This window comes from Nelumbo lutea, chromosome 7 (genome assembly GCF_056320005.1).
Source record: "Nelumbo lutea isolate HS-2025 chromosome 7, American lotus-T2T, whole genome shotgun sequence".
In the NCBI taxonomy this organism is placed as follows: domain Eukaryota; kingdom Viridiplantae; phylum Streptophyta; class Magnoliopsida; order Proteales; family Nelumbonaceae; genus Nelumbo; species Nelumbo lutea.
Window position 1 is genome coordinate 26,907,307 of NC_142690.1, and position 16,805 is coordinate 26,924,111.

Here is a 16,805-nt window from a genome sequence, read left to right on the forward strand (position 1 = left end):
AGATTTCCAAGAAGATGGACCCAGATTTTCTTGCTAATGGGGTAATGCAGGAAAAGGCGGTTGGCAGTTTTTAACTCCCCATTATATAGAGAGCAATTTGTGGAGGAAACTGAAATCCCCCTCCCAATCAGCTTATCCTTGGTTAGACATTTGTCTAAAGCCACAGTCCAAACTGGGAAGCAAATTTTAAAAGGCACCTTTCTTGCCCAAACAGGTTCGTAGGGGAAGCTGGTTCCATCAGAGTAGGAATGATAAATCATAGGCTTGATTGAGAATTTGTCTTGACAGTTCCAGCTCCAAACTCTCTTATATCAGTGTGGGCATTCAGATGAATGTTCTGAAGCTGATAGAGTAGATTTTCAAGATGGTCAATCTCCCAGTCAAAGAGATTCCTTCTAAATTTGGAGCTCAAACATCAGAAGGCCTAGAAGCAGAAAACATCTCAGCCATAGTAGCATCCTTGTTTGTGGCAATATTAGAAGACTCTGTCAAAAGGTCTATTACCCCACCAAGCATCAAACCAAAATCTCAGGTGGGTACCAAGTACCATTTCCAAGCTTGAAAGCAGTGCCTTTGAGGAAATAAGGGTGCATCTTCTGTATGCCTTTCAAAATAGGTCTGCTGGTAGCATTCAAAATAGGACCACCCCCATTAGATAGCCCATATTTATCAGCAATCAACTGTCTCCACCAGATGCAATTTTCTTTATTAAGTCTCCAGTGTCATTTGATTAAGAGGGCAGTGTTGGCATCTCTGGTTCTATACAGCACTAAACTACCCAAGTGCTTAAGAGTGCAAATTTTGGCCCAATCAACAAGGTGAATCTTCTCCAAACTTTGTGCCTCTTTGACTAGGGATGGCAATGGGGCGGGGCAGCCACTCCCCATCCGCGCCCCGTAGCTTAAATCCCCGCACCCATCCCTGCCCCATCCCCGGTATCGGGTGAAGATTCAACCCCCATCCCCGGCCCCGTTGGGGATGGGGAATCCCCGACATGTACTCGCCCCGCAACCAATGATCTGGGGATGGGTAACCCCTGGTATTTCTCCGCCTGGATGACTATTTCAATGGGTACGCTGGAGGACGAGCTGCAGAGATGCCGGCCTAAAAGCCAAAAGAGATCGATGAAATGGAATGGAGCGGAGATGTAAATTAGAGGACATGACAAATAGAAAATGAAGAAAATAATGAACATGGAGAGAGAAAGGGTTTCCATGCGTAACATTTCAATTTACAAGAACCTAAAATGTCATTTGTTTGTTCTGTTTTGATTCAATTAGCAGGACAGTCTTTCAGAAACCCTCAGCTATTGGACAATGAGGAGCTTGGACCTGATCTTGATGCGACGGTCGACGGACGAACAGAGAGCAAGAAAGACCGAAGAAGATTGCAGACCGAGAAAGTTTGAAGACGAATAAACGATTGTAGACTGATAAAGGTTGAAGATGATTGCAGACTGAGCTGCACCTCTGTGCTACGGCGGTTGGCGGCCGGTAGTTCTATAGTGGCGGTAGCGCCCAACGGTTAGCGGACGAAGCAAGAACGGAAGAAGATTGCAGACTAAGAGATTGAGAAGTCTCGAAGACGAAGACTGAACTGAAAACGGTTGCAGATTGAGCCACAACTCTGTGCTATGGTGGTCAACGGGCAGCAGTCGGCAGTTCTACGGTGGCGGTGATGCCCGGTGGTCGGCGGTTGTGCGAAGGTTGAAGGTCTCTGCGCTCAGCGAAGGTTAAACAATGAAACTGAAGAAGAAGACGAAACAGGAATTCAGGAAACACGAATTTAGTCAGCAGTTCTACGGTGGCGGCGATGCCCGGTGGTCAGCGGTTGTGCGAAGGTTGAAGGTCTCTGCGCTCAATGAAGGTTAAACAATGAAACTGAAGAAGAAGACGAAACAAGAATTCAAGAAACATGAATTTAGTCAAATTATTCTTACTCTAATACGTTTAATACATTTATATATATATAAGGGTATAGTTGTAAATTAAAATCGGGATCAGGGCAGGTTTGGGGATTTATAGGCAGAACCCATCCCCGCCCCGTCCTCGGTCCGGGGCAAAAAAATTCCCCAAACCCGACCCGTATGCATTTGTGACTGGGGAAAATCCGCCCCATTCAGGGCAGGTCGGATCGGGGACCCAGTTTTGTGGGTAAAATTGCCATCCCTATCTTTGACTGGGATGTGAAACATAGATAGGTAGTGTCTAGGTAGGCCGGAAAGAGTAGATTTAATAAGGGTTAGCTTCCCACCTTTAGATAGATATCTAGCCTTCCAATATGAGAGCTTTTTGTAGAATCTCTCTAATACTAGATATCAGAGGGAGCAGGGGAAACTTTTTACTCCAAGAGGGAGCCCTAAGTAATTGAACATGGGCTAGACATTGAAGGTCAGGAATAAGACCAAGAGGAATTAGAGAGCATTCTTCAAGGATAACTCTTAGATCCGAGGAATTAGTGAACATGCGGCAGGCATGTGGCTAAAAACATAAAGTAATAAGGTCCAATTAGGCATAAATAAACCATGAAGTAATATAACAGGCCCAATAATTCATATTTTTGGCTTGATTACTCTGTCAATAAGGACCTTCCTGGGCAGTGCCTTGATAACTATGCTTAGGAATAATCACAACTTTTCATCTTAATAATTAAATAAAACCTTAATGTATCCTAACCAACCTTAGCTTCATTGTTAATTCTTGGAAGACCTATGCAGTAAATAGCATCAAAATCTGTATTAATTAGTTTTTAGGATTGAGGAGATCTTTGCAACAAGCCAGAGCTTGCTCAAAGCGGTCATTGGATCACAGAATTATGCCTCCCCATAAGGTCATTACATTTGCTACACATTTCACCAGTCCTATAAATCTATTCATCAAAATAATTTATTTTCTTGAAGATAGATGCTGCAACTAGGTTGATGTTTCATGAGAAGAGTGGATATTAAGATCATCTGGTTGGGTCATTTCAAAGGTTCTATTGCATGATGCAGATTGATGGCAAGCATATGCATTGAACTTGTAATTAGGGATCTTATGCGTATGACATTGTGAATGATAAAATGCCATCATTTGGTTTTTTGTTCACCATATTAAGCTCTTTTTTTGTTTATTTCAATATGCAGGCCAGTTTTGAAGCAACTTTGGCCATGGAATCACTTATTACGGGAGATGAGGCTTTGATTGCTGCTGCTGCTGCTGAAGCAGTTGCTCTAGCAAAAGAAGCAGTTGAGGTTGCTAAGGATGCAGCTCTCATGGTCAACGATAGATCTTCTTCAGAATCAGAAAATGGGCCTTCAGATTTTTCATCTGAACCTCACATTTTCAGGCTTGAGAAGGCTCAACTTACTGAAACACAAGAAGTTGGCATAATAGATCATTCTGTAGGATCAGAATCAAGACAAGAGGAAGAACAATCCGTGCATTTTTCCAACAAAGACTCTGATGGTTTGGACTCATCAGATGAAGAATTCAAGCTCTTGCAGATGCAGCTTTTGAAAAGCATAGCTGTGAGATCAGGGCGTCAGACAGAAAGACAAGCCAGAAGAGCAAGGGCAATGGAAAAAGCTTCTACAAATGTTTTATCTGTGAAGTCTGGACATTCAAGCAGGAAAAGGCGTGCTGCTTTACAAGATATAGACTACTCTGATCCCTTGCGTTACTTGAGAGGGACTACTAGCACTTCTAGGCTTCTCACTGCTACTGAAGAGCTTGAGTTTTCAGAAGGAATACAGGTATTCTCACACTAAGATTTTTGTCTATTAATTCTGGATCATATTAGTTAATGGTATAGCAGTAAGATAGGTACAAATCCCCACATTTCTGCATCTGCACTCAACACATCATCATCATCCTCCTCCTCCTCCTCATCATCAAAATGTTATCCCATCTATATGGGGTAGCTACATGCCATCTCCATTATGGCTGTTAATGGACTCCAAAAGTCCAATACCCAATTTGACACCACATCTGATTACCCCGGTTTGGTTGTTAGAACTTCCATCTGATTAATAATCAGATTGGATGCAGATTATCCCATTCAATCTCACAAAATGACAGTCCACTTCTATGTGTTTGGTCCTCTAATGGAATATTAGTTTAGTGGATATGTGAATGGTGGCTTGATTATCACAAAACAACTTCATAGGAGAGAGTACATCTATCCCAATTTCTTGCAACAAGTGCTTCATCTACACCAACTAACAAGTAGTATGACCCATAGATTTATGCTCTGCTTCTACATTGCTTCTAGCAATCGCATTTTACTTCTTGCTTTTCAAAGAAATTAAATTACCCCCATTGAAGGTGCTGTAATTTGTGGTGGACCTCCTGTGTTGGACCCTGCCCAGTCTGCATACCCTTCTAGGGCTAACTCACTTCCTTTCTTATATAACAACCCTTGATCAAGAGCAACTTTCACATACCTTGGTACTCTTATAACTGCTTCCTAGTGGCTGGTTCTAGGATTTTTCATGAACTGATTGAGCACACCCACACTGAATGAAATATTTGGTCTTGTAATGGTGAGATGAATGAGTTTGCCAACTAGTCTCCCATACCTCCCTGGATCATCAAATGGCTCCCTCTCATCATTTGAAATCTTCACATTTGGACCAATAGGAGTGTCAACTGGTTTACCTCCTAGAAATCTTGTCTCTTCCAACAAGTCTAGAACATACTGACGTTGGGAAAGAGAGATTCCAAATTTGGACCTAGCAACTTCAATACCTAAGAAATATTTCAAGTGTCCCAAATCCTTAGTCTGAAATTGTTTTTGCAGAAACTGCTTCAACTCCTCAATTCCCTCACCATCACCGCTTGTAATAATTATATCATCAACATATACTGCCAAGATAATTTTCCCCACTGGTGTCTCTACTAAACATTGAATGGTCCATACTACACTGCTTTAAACCGAATTGTTTTACCACATTGCTGAATCTGCCAAACCAAGCTCATGGTGACTGTTTTAGCCCATAAATAGCTTTCATGAGCTGACACACTTTACCTTCCTTCCCTTGAGCAACATACCCTAGAGATTGCTCCATATACACCTCCTCAAGATCACCATGAAGGAATGCATTTTTAACATCAAGTTGAAACAATGCCCTATCAAAATGAGTGGCTAGGGAGATAATGACACAAACAAAGCCCATCTTGGACACTAAGGAGGTCTCAGTATAATCAACTCCATATAATTGAGTGTAACCTTTGGCAACTAGCTGAGCTTTGTACTGTTCCACACTACCATAACGATGGTGTTTCATAGTATAAATCCGCCTCCAAACAACAACCTACTTCCAATGAGGCAAAGTAACAAGATCCCATGTCTGATTAAATTCCAAAGCAACAACTTATCATCCATTGCCTTGTAGTTAGGAGAAACAAGAGCTTCCTTGAGAGAACAAGGAATAGAAACGTAAGACAACAAAGAAATAGATCTCTTATAGGCAGGAGATAGATGTGCAAATGAAAGTCCTTGTCCAACTCCATATGGTTGGGAGAAGGCCAAATTGATGATAATGATCTAGATGAAAGTCCTACAGCTATTTGCAGTTAAAGGATGTTAATGGAATCAGTAAAGGACTTTCTAGGAAGTTGGTACTTGAGGGGTTTGAATGGGAGAGGTAAAGTAGCTTGTAATGTTACGCCTGCAGCTGTATTTTGGGCTATTTAGGTAGAAATGCTAGGGTCTTTGAGAGTAAACAACACTTAGAAGAAGAGGTGGTTAGAGGAATGTTCTCATGGTTGGCCAATTGATTTTGATAACCTTTTTATAAGCTCTTAAAGTATGTCATATGATTCTTGTCAGTCTTCTCTATATCTTTTGTTGAATAGCTGTATTCAATTCAATGCTTTACCATTTCAAAAAACAGTGTCAAACTTTTTCTATTTTTATTTTATTTTCACTCTGTAGTACTCTAGCGCTAGTTTAAAAAAGGCCACTACCCAATGTTGGTCCCAGCTATCTGGGGTCTTGAGAAGGTGGACTGGATATGGACCTAATCTTTGTCTGTTTTTTTCTTTTTTTTTTTTTGGGCACAAAGTGGCGAACCCACATTCACACACATGTCAGTCAAAGATTTACTGTTACATGCTCAGTTTTATAATTTACAAGGAACTTTCTTTGCACCTTATATAAGCAATGAAAATCATAAGCATGAGCAAAAGCCATAGTTCGAAGGATATTGCTATTTTGTAGAGGATGAAATCCCAAGTATCACTTTCACATGCCTCAAGAACATTATATCAACATTGTACCGGTGCAAGTGGTGGCGTACATGTTTTAAAGTGTCCATAAATTTCTTTTAACATTTCCACAAAATATTTTCATTTCCATGGTACCGACACAAAATATTGTTGGAGTCAACATATTCCCCAATAAAATCTACCAGTGTTATGTCAAGTACAAGAGATAGTATTATAACATAAGTGAAAAGAAAAAGTATAAGTTGGTGACAATATTTTAGATATGTGGTGTATCAGTGTTATTTACCACCTAATTGATATAATTCTCACTTTGAACCAGCTCTAAATTCTTTTCAAACATGAAGTTAAATCTTATTTTTCGTTGTATAATTAATTATTTAGTTGATCTATCAGAATCATTTGCACGTTTTATGAGTTGAAAATTTTCTTGAACTCACTCTATAATGCAGTTTTAATGACTTGGAACAAGATAATAATTTAAAAGGGTCTACCTATGCATCTTTTATAATTGCATAAAATAGCATTCTATATTTTTACAATATTTCCATACAATGTTTTTGACATTTCTGACATGTTTCCTATATTTGGGTGACCAATATTTCCACTGACACCAACATTTAAACCTTGGTGGTGTGATCCACTCTTTTGATGTTTTTCAAATCTCAACTACGTGACCCCCACCCCTTGATGTGGGACAAGTTAGAGGTCCTAAAACTTTCAGATCTAGTGATGGGGGTTTTGTAGTGTGATAAAGGAGATTTGGATGATAAATGATGAAGAATAGAGATGGAGAAGCATGCATACAACTTGCTGTCCATCAAAGAATGTGCAAGAGGTAAGAAAGAACTCTTTCTGTTATAGTAAACATTAATTAGATGGCTCACTTAGAAGAAGAAATAAGTGAGAAGAGCGAGGGGTAAAAGGAGAAAAAATCCTGACAACCAGAATTTACTAAACCAAAAATTTATTTCATCAAATCAACACGTATAAATTGCAATTCTATTTATAGACTCACCATGAGAACTTGGAACTCCAATTCGAATAGGAAGCTGACCCAAAACAACTTCCAACCACTTCTAGGACTTTTAACTCCTAAAGTAACTCTAGCAACACATTACTAATCTTACTAAAACCAGCTTAATGTAAAGAAACCAGAAATTAATAAAAATAGTAAATCATGATTTTACCATAAATAGTAATTATGGGAATTTCTATAAATAGTAGGTCCATAAATTACCATTACTAGTAAGTTCAGTTTACTGATAAGAGCAAATTTCTAGAGGGAAAAATCCTAATCTCGAGACACCTACAACTAGAAAATAAATTAAAAAAAATGAAAAAAATACCAATATCTCTATAACTAAAAAATTCTAAAATTGGTATAAGTAGAAAATTGGTTTATTTCTCCATCCCACCTCCAACAAAGGAAAAAGAATGGAATAGATAGGGGGACATGGACCTAGTAGGGCTGTTTTCAGTTTTAACAAAGCTGGAATCATAGGATGCTTGAACCATAACCCAAGATCTAAATTGGGTTTTGTTCATGTCAATATCTTGATTGAATGTCAGTTGATTCAGTCAGAACATTTTATATATGAAGCTGCTTTTAAGTTAAAAAAATGATTGGATCATAGTTTTCAAGGCGCCACGACTGGGGGGCACCTTGTCACCTAGTCGCCTAGGCGATGGATTTTTTTATGTTAAAAACATAGATCCTAGGGTAGTTCCCTCGGTACCATAACCATATTTCTTTAATAATTATTCATGATTTTTATAAGAAAAGTATAAATTTCATATTAAAGTATAGAAAATCAACATATTCATGAGAAGAAAAGGAAGAAGGAAAATAAAATTAAAAAAATATAGGGGCTGAACCCTTATTTTTGTTATAGGAAAAGAAGAAAATAAAAAGTATTGGTATTAGTAGTAGTAGAAGAAGAAGAATATATGGAAGAGGAAAATGTGCTGATTAGATAAAATTTTAAGTTCTTCCTTATTGGTTCAGGTTTTCAAGTCTTTGAGGGTTTAATACTGCATTTAGTAATGCTTTTTGTTGATTAAACCCTAATTAATAAGAAAATAATAAAAAAAAATTAGTATATAAACACAAAATGATTATTTTGGTTTAATAATGTCTATTTTATAATTATAATCTCAAAAAAGAATGAATACAAAAGTATTTTATAGTAGGAAGTAGAAAACTGCTTGGTGATTAGGCGAGGCGAGCCTCGAAGGTGCCTTGTCGCCTAGGTGTCGCCTTGACAACTATGGATTGGATAAAGTTTTTCTAGGTCTTTTTTGTCAAAAACAGTAACATGGTTTTATTAGATTTTGATAAAGTTCAGATCTATATATCCGTTAGTTTCAGAATACAAGAGAGAGGAAAATGAAAGAAGAGAGAAGAGAGAGAGGAAGAGAGGAGAAGAGTGAAGAGGAGAGAAGAAAGAAAGACTGGTTCGAACTAGAGAGAAAAATCTCACCTCTCTAGTTGGCCAAGTTATATTTATAGTTTTCTATATTAAACACAAATCAACTCTTGTGCCCCTACTTAAGTATGGGACACATCACTTAACTCAACATTACACCTCATACTAAGAATAAACAAAAAGACTAGTCTGCCCCTGTATAGTCGACACTAACACTCCCCCTCAAGCTGGTGAGTATATATCATATAATCCCAACTTGTTACATATGTAGTCCACTCTTGCCTGACTCAACCCTTTGGTGAGCAAATCTGTTCATTGGGCTTCCTGTGTTAACATATGTTGTACTTATCACTCCACTAAGAACCTTTTCTCTCACAAAGTGACAATCAACTTCTATGTGTTTTGTTCTCTCATGAAAAACTGGATTAGAGGAGATGTGGATTGCAACTTGGTTGTTACAATAAAGCTTCATCCGAGTGTCAATTGAGTACCCCATCTCCTGTAGAAAATTTCTCAACCACACTATTTCACAAGTTGTATGTGCCATGTCTCTGTATTCAGCTTCTACACTGCTTCTTGCCACCACTGTCTGTTTCTTACTCTTCAATGTCACCAAGTTACCCCCAAGAAAGGTACAATAACCTATAGTGGACCTTCTATCAGATACAAAACCAGCCCAATTAGCATCGGTGCAACTTGGAAAGCCACAACTAGGAGCTCCCTTCAAATACCTCACAATCCTTAGAACTGCATCCTAATGTGGAACTCGAGGGTTTTGCATAAATTGACTCACCACACTAACTGCAAATGAAATATTTGGCCGAGTAATGATTAGGTAGTTTAGCTTACCCACCAACCTTTTGTACTTTCTTGGATTTTCAAACTCCTCACCTGTATCACTACTTGACATTCAATTCCATGGGTGTTTCAGCTGGTTTGGCACCCAACAACCCTGTCTCCTCCAGTAGGTCAAGGACATATTTCCTCAGGCACAAGTTAATACCATACTTGGACCTCGCTATCTCTATCCCTAAGAAATATCTTAGTTTACCAAGGTCCTTTGTCTGGAACTGATCATGCAAAAAGGTTTTCAACCTATCAATCCCAAACTTGTCACTACCAGTAATAACAATATCATCTACATATACCACCAAGAAAATCTTCTCAGCACCAAAATCATAGCTGAATATCAAATGGTCAACCTGACACTGTTTCATGCCAAATTTCTTCACTACTTCACTCAATCTGCTAAACCATGCATGAGGAGACTGTTTAAGTCCATAAATAGCTTTCTTGAGCCTACACACTTTACCATCCTCCCCCTGAGCAACAAACTCTAGTGGTTGCTCCATATACACCTCCTCAAGAAGATCACTATGCAAAAAAGTATTCTTAATATCAAGCTGAAACAGAGGCCAATCATACATAGTAGCTAGAGAGATCAAAACATGAACTGAACCAATCTTGGCAACAGGAGAGAAAGTCTCTGTGTAGTATGCCATATAACTGTGAATAACCCTTGGCAACCAACTGAGCTTTCAACCATCACTAGCCACTGCACGATTTGCCCAGGTTTGGGCCATGTAGATCATAGCAAAAATTAACAGTATGTCCATCCATACCACAATGTGTACACCTTCTCGGACCATTACTATGTCCTCTACCATGAGCTCCCCTTGAATCTCGACCTCCAACATGCCCACCACCATGATTGTACATGTGTCCACTTCCATCACAACTGTATTGTCCACCACTACCACTACGGCTTGGCTGAACCTAATGAGTTACTCCTCTACCACCACGACCTCCCCCTCTTGTCAATGCAAAAGCAAACCTATCTGATATGGTGGGGTTCTCTGGAGGTCCAACGGAAATCCTCCGGAGACGGGAAAACACCTCTTCAAGGGAAGGGAGGGCAGACCCACCTAGTATCTGTGCTCTCACCGGTTCATATTCAGACTTCAATCCCACTAAAAATCTGGTTACATCAAACTATTCTCTTTGTTGTTGCTGAATTTTGACATCAAATGTAAGGGGGTGATACCCATTCAGCTCATTCATTGGATTCCTCAGACTAGCATAGTACTCCTTAAGACTTTGATTACGCTGCTACAAATTAAAATACTCTTGATAGAGCTAGTATACTCTAGTGGTATTGTCCTACCCTGTGTAAAGCTTCTTTGCATGATCCCAAATCTCCTTGACTGTGTCTAAGAACATGAAGTTCACACTAATCTTAGGTTCCATGTCGTTCCATAACCAAGTCATAATCTATGCATCTTCTTGTTCCCAATCACTGTACTCCTAAGAGTCAACTAGGGGTTTGTCTTCTCTCACATGCTTTACTTTCTTCTTAGCTCTGAGAAACACTTCAACAGATTTGGCCCAAGGCACGTGATTCTCTCCATTCAGTTTGATGGATGTCATTTGCACATTCAAATAATCAGGGGGAATCATAACAGACTTGTGTTCACTACTGTCTCCCATAGCTGCCATAATTTTTTTTTTCACACTAATATGTTACCCTACCTTACCAACAATCACCACACTGCACTCCTATACCTGAACGATCACCAGTATTTCATTCCTATGGCTGACCATTGCTGAAACATTCACTATCACAGGTTTCAGCAATTGTAATCACCACCGTTCTCTACTTTCGGCACCACAGATAAACATCACACACAAAAACATCACACCAACACCACACATCTGATACTGGATTTTCAACCCACCTATGTGAACCACACATCTGAACATAGACCATGAAGCTACTGTAGCAGCCCTCTTTGGTCCATCGATTAGAGGGTTTCCTACCAGCCACCTGAAACCACCACACCAAAATCAACCGGAGGCATTAAAACCTCCAGAAAGAAAAAACCGACCACTCCTTTTCAGCCTTTTTGTCAAACTCCAAGAAACCTAAGAGAAATCTGCAAAATACTAAACTAGGGTGTGCAGAAAACTATACAGATCTGAACTGATTTAACCTAGCTCTGATACCATGCTAAAGTTCAGATCCGTATATCCATTAGTTTCAGAATACAAGAGAAAGGAAAGATAGAAAGAGGAAAGAAGAGAGGAAGAGAGGAGAAGAGTGAAGAGGAGAGAAGAAAGAAAGACTGGTTCGAACTAGAGAGAAAAATCTCACCTCTCTAGTCGGCCAGGTTATATTTATAGTTTTCTATTAAACACAAATCGACTCTTGTTCCCCTACTTAAGTATGGGACACATCACTTAACTCAACATTACACCTCATACTAAACATAAACAAAAAGACTAATTTGCCCCTGTATAGTCGACACTAACAGATTTAAAAAATAAATTACAGAAATTGTGATATGAACCCTTGTTGTAGGCTAGCATAAGCTACTTACTACATATGAAGTGTTCTTTGCTATTAAATGAGTTCCCTCTTCTAATTCACACTATAGTACAATTGCTCCCTCTTTACTAGTCTTGCCAAAGCATCTGCCATGCTGTTGGAAGACCCGAAGTCCAACAAAAAATGCTGTTTAACTCAGTTTCTGTCTTCTGTACTTCCTCAACAAATATCTGTACTTTCAATTCCCCATAGTTTTATTTTTGTGCCTGCCAACCACTACTTTAGAGTCACCCTCCACCACTATGTCATTGTATTGGAGAGAACTGGCCAATCTTGACTCTTAACCCATACCAAACCGATAGAAGTTCTTCCCTTGTGAAGTCTCATACTCAATAGGTTCTGAGAATATAGGCATTAAATCTCCATTGCAGTTTTCTAAAAAGCCCTCCTATCCCATAATTTCCAGGATTGCCCAAACTAATGGATTTCATTTTTTTCATAACCATTTAGACTGCAACCTGTCAGTGCCAATGGTTTGATGCCCATTCCAGGTTTAATGACATTGATTATTTGATAATGCATTTCACAGAAAGTTGCCCATACCTTCTTTAGTAAGTCCTCTTATTCAATAGTTACATTTCTCCAATATGTTATAATTTTCTCTTAAAATCTTTAGGAAAATAAGTTGGTAGCTTCAATAGTTCCTTTCTTCTTTAGTTTAGTTGGCCTCTCAGCAACATCCTGAATCATATCTATCTCCTGAACTTACTTTCTGAAAAGTGTTTGTTTTTTTTAACAGAATATTTCTATTTGATGTTTCTTTTGAGGGTTTTCAATTGACTTATCTGACTAATGAGGTGTTCTTTGATGTTTATGATGCAGGACCTGTTGAAGCTAGAAAAGCTCCATGAAGAGCTTGCAGAACGATGTGGTGGTCAACCCACTTTTGCTCAATGGGCAGCTGCAGCTGGGGTTGATCAGAAGACCCTGAGAAAGCGCTTAAACTATGGCATTCTTTGCAAAGACAAAATGATTAAGAGCAACATTCGGCTTGTTATTTCTATTGCAAAAAATTATCAAGGAGCAGGGATGAACCTCCAGGATCTTGTTCAGGTAGTTTTTCCCTTTTATATTTCTAAATGTTATGTTGTCCAGTTATCTGCACAATGTGTTGTCTTATGTTGGACACTTCTTTTTTACAGTGTGAATTCCATGTCTGACACTGTGTTCAGCTATGTCCTTGCTATATCTGGCTATTGCAGTTTAACTGGGTTAAATTGCAGGGCTCATGTGAATTTGGTTCAATTCTTATGGATAATAATCTTTCACAGGAAGGATGTCGTGGTCTTGTAAAGGGTGCTGAGAAGTTTGATGCTTCAAAGGGCTTCAAATTCTCAACCTATGCACACTGGTGGATTAAACAGGCAGTTCGGAAGTCTCTCTCAGATCAGTCCAGGACAATTCGCTTACCGGTAAGTCTCCAATATTTCAGGTTATTCTGCTGAATCAGATAATGTTTCTGATCCAATCTCTCTCTCTCTCTCTCTGTTTGTCTGCTTGGATGAACAGAAAAATAGACCCAAAGTTTGTTTTTGTATGCATGTATATAGGCCATTTGGGAGAGGTGGACTTGATATGGACCTAACCTTTGGCATTTTTTTTTCCTTTTGTACAAAGTGGCTGCCCTCTGACTTGATCCTACATTCTCATGCACCCTGTGATGCCATTGCACTAGGGCGGATTCTAGATAACGTTGTCTAGAATTTGGACACTGTCTTAGACCCCACTAGGGCGGATTCTAGAATTTGGACACCTACCCCCAACGACATCTTTTCTTGTGCTTCTTTCTTCAAAGTCTTAAGTCAGTCCACCAGTTCTACCTTCCCCCCTTTTCTTGTTGATGAGGTTTGGTGCAGAGCAATACCTCCTAGGGTTGGTAGTTTTTGTTGGGAAGCCTATCTTTCTAGGAAGAATAAACACTAGTGATCTACTCCAAAAGAAGAGACTCAGTACTTGTTTGTCACCTCAATGGTGTGTTCTTTGTAAAGCGGATGGGGAGACTGGTTTTCATCTACTGGTGTCTTGCCATTTTGCGAGGTCAATTTGGGAATGGGCTTTGTCCCTATTTGGATGTAGCTGGAATACCCCATCAGACTTGCAGGGCCTTTTTTCCCCTTCTTTTTTCAGGTGGCGGATAAAAAGGGGAAGGACAATGTGGAGAGGACTAAGGGCTGCAGTATGTTGGACACTTTGGGAAGAAAGAAACTCCAGGATATTCTCAGAAGCTCAGAGAGGAGCAGCAGATCTGAGGGCTTTCATTGATATTAGGGCGGTACAGTGGCTGAAATCTTTGGAGCTTTTCACAGATTACACTGTGGATGACATGTTGAGGAAGTGGGGTGAAATTGCAAGTTGCACACAGCCCAAGTCAGTTATGAGTGTGGCTTGGACCCCTCCACCTGGTGGATTCATGAAACTAAACTTTGATGGGTGTAGAAGGGGAAATCCGGGACAATCGGGGATTGGGGGTGCTTTTAGGGATGAAAACAGGGTCATTTCTGCCATGTTCTCAGGCCCAATTGGAGTGGGTGACTCCCTTAGAGCTGAGATCTTTGCAGTTATGGAAGGAGTCCAAAAAGCTAAGGTGTTGAACATCAGGAAACTCTTAATTGAAGGGGATTCAGAGGTGGTGATAGGGTGGCTGATTAAAGATCACAATGGCTTATGGAAGTACAATAATGAGAGGAGGAAATTCAAGTGGCTGGTGCGGGAGATGGAAGTTAAGATACGTTGGGTTAAAAGATCGGCTAACTCCCTAGCTGACGGTTTAGCTAAACAAGGGGCAAAAAGGGACTCACTATTTTGGGCTAAGCTGTAACTATAATGTGTTTTCTTTCTTTCTTTTTTTCCTTTTCTTGAAGTTCTTTGTTGCTCTTGGAAGATAAGCGTGTTTGTCTTCCTATTGTAAATATTCTATTGATGAGTTAATGAAAGTGTTATTGATAAAAAAAAAAAAAGATGCCATTGCACTAAGCAATTTGTATAACTCTACCAATGTGAGCTTGTCATACACTGTAGATCCCAAGCCTGGAAAAAGGAGGGCTGCATCAGGTTGGCAGCTAGCACTAAAACTTTTTCCAAACTCTCATGATCATGGATCCTGGTTTTTCTTTTTGAATGGTGAAACAGGATTCATGTTAGCTGACCCCATATGGTTAATATAAGGCTTGGATGATAGATGACTAAGCAATTTGTGTATACACACACACACACTAGCTGAGTCATACATGCTTTTCCCATGCAATAATGTAGTTCATATAATAATAAGTATGTAACCTAGAATGTTGGTAAAATAGAACTTGGATCTAAGACATTAACTCAACACCAACAAAGCACATTCAAGAATCCCAGAACAAGCATATGCATACAGAATTCATAGAAGCTTTAACAATAGCTGAACCAAAATGTGTTAGGTATTTTAATGGTTAATGTAGACAATTTCTCAAGCCTCTTACTACATTAATAGTTAATCTAGATATTTTCTTTTAGTTCTTTTTGCAAGACTTTAAAACTGAAATGGTAGTGTGTGTTGTTCCAATGTCTTCCTTGATATAGCAGTGTAAGTTGTTCCAAAATCTTGAGATACCTTTAGTTAGAATTGAATTTTTAGTTAGGAGAGTAAGAGTCTATCATGTATTTAGTCTTTACTGTAGTTAGATTAGGATTATTTTTACTTGATGACCAAGGAAGTTTAAATCAAGGTTTTAAAAACCAACCTGGAAATGGAACCACCTTTGATTCCTGGTCAGTTGTTCAACCGTATGGGTCAAATAGATCAAAACAGTTGAGTTCAATTTACATTGTATATTGCATCCTGACGATTAGATTGGAATCAATGTTTTAAAAGGCATGGGAGGTGCCCAAAAATGCCTTTAGGTGTATGCTAGAGGTGCTGATGCCTCTGAGGCATACACTGCATATGCCTTTTGCATGAGGTGGTGCTAGAGGCATACACCTCATGCATGCCTCATACAAAAAGATAGAAAGAAAGGAAAAAAGATACGAAAGAGAAGGAAAGAAAGAAAAAGAATGGGAAGGGAAAGAAAAAAGAAAGAAAGAAAAGAAAAAAAAAGAGGAAAGAAAGTGTAGAGAACACTGAAGTGGGCCCCACAGCTACGGTCCCACTGTGTTCGTAGGGTAGAAGATATTCTAGTCTGCCTAGGGTTAGCTATTGGTCATTTAGTTGTTTCAGTTGTTATTTATTTCAGTCTTTGTTTTACTCTATTTGTTATGTAAAGACTAAGGGCAAATCTGTCCTTTCCATGTAATGAGCATAACCTATAAATATTAATTAAAGTGGCGGCGGCAGAACATGAAGCTTCTGCTCCTCCTTTCAACCCTTGTGTTCTACTGCTTCTTCTCCCTCTTTCTCTTCTCTCCTCTTTTTTTCTACTTATCTTCGATCCTGAGATTCATTAGGGTTCAAGACTGATAACAATCCTGAACTTCTAGTTGGTATCAGAGCTAAGTTCTCTCATGTGAGCCTAGTCCAGCCGACCACATGAGAACCATCTAAGGCGGGAAGACTGAGAAAGCAGAGTTCGTTGACTGGTTCTTGGAGATCTCCAGAGGATTAGCAGCTGTTTGAAGAAGTATCACAGTTGTAGCAAGTTGGTGATCAGGAAGAATCAGAGAAGGCTAGGGTTTGGGTAACCTTGGTAGGCAGCGAACTGCATTCTACTGTAAGTTTTTTACTTTCTGAGAGAAGTAACATCATAAAAGATAGGTTGGACCTATCCAGTAAGGGTGGCCGAACTACTCTAGGGTTTTATCTCTCTATTCTCT

The 16,805-nt window shown here is 39.3% G+C and overlaps 1 protein-coding gene across 1 annotated transcript in view; it reads left to right on the forward strand.

Annotated features, from left to right (window-relative positions):
* The window catches only part of LOC148845830 (RNA polymerase sigma factor sigB-like), a 30,117-nt gene that overhangs the window by 4,838 nt on the left and 8,474 nt on the right, over positions 1-16,805 (forward strand). The window contains exons 3-5 of the mRNA XM_088955365.1: positions 3,125-3,733; positions 12,843-13,073; positions 13,292-13,432. Coding sequence (XP_088811491.1) covers positions 3,125-3,733; positions 12,843-13,073; positions 13,292-13,432 — 981 coding nt within the window. The remainder of the gene's footprint in view (positions 1-3,124; positions 3,734-12,842; positions 13,074-13,291; positions 13,433-16,805) is intronic.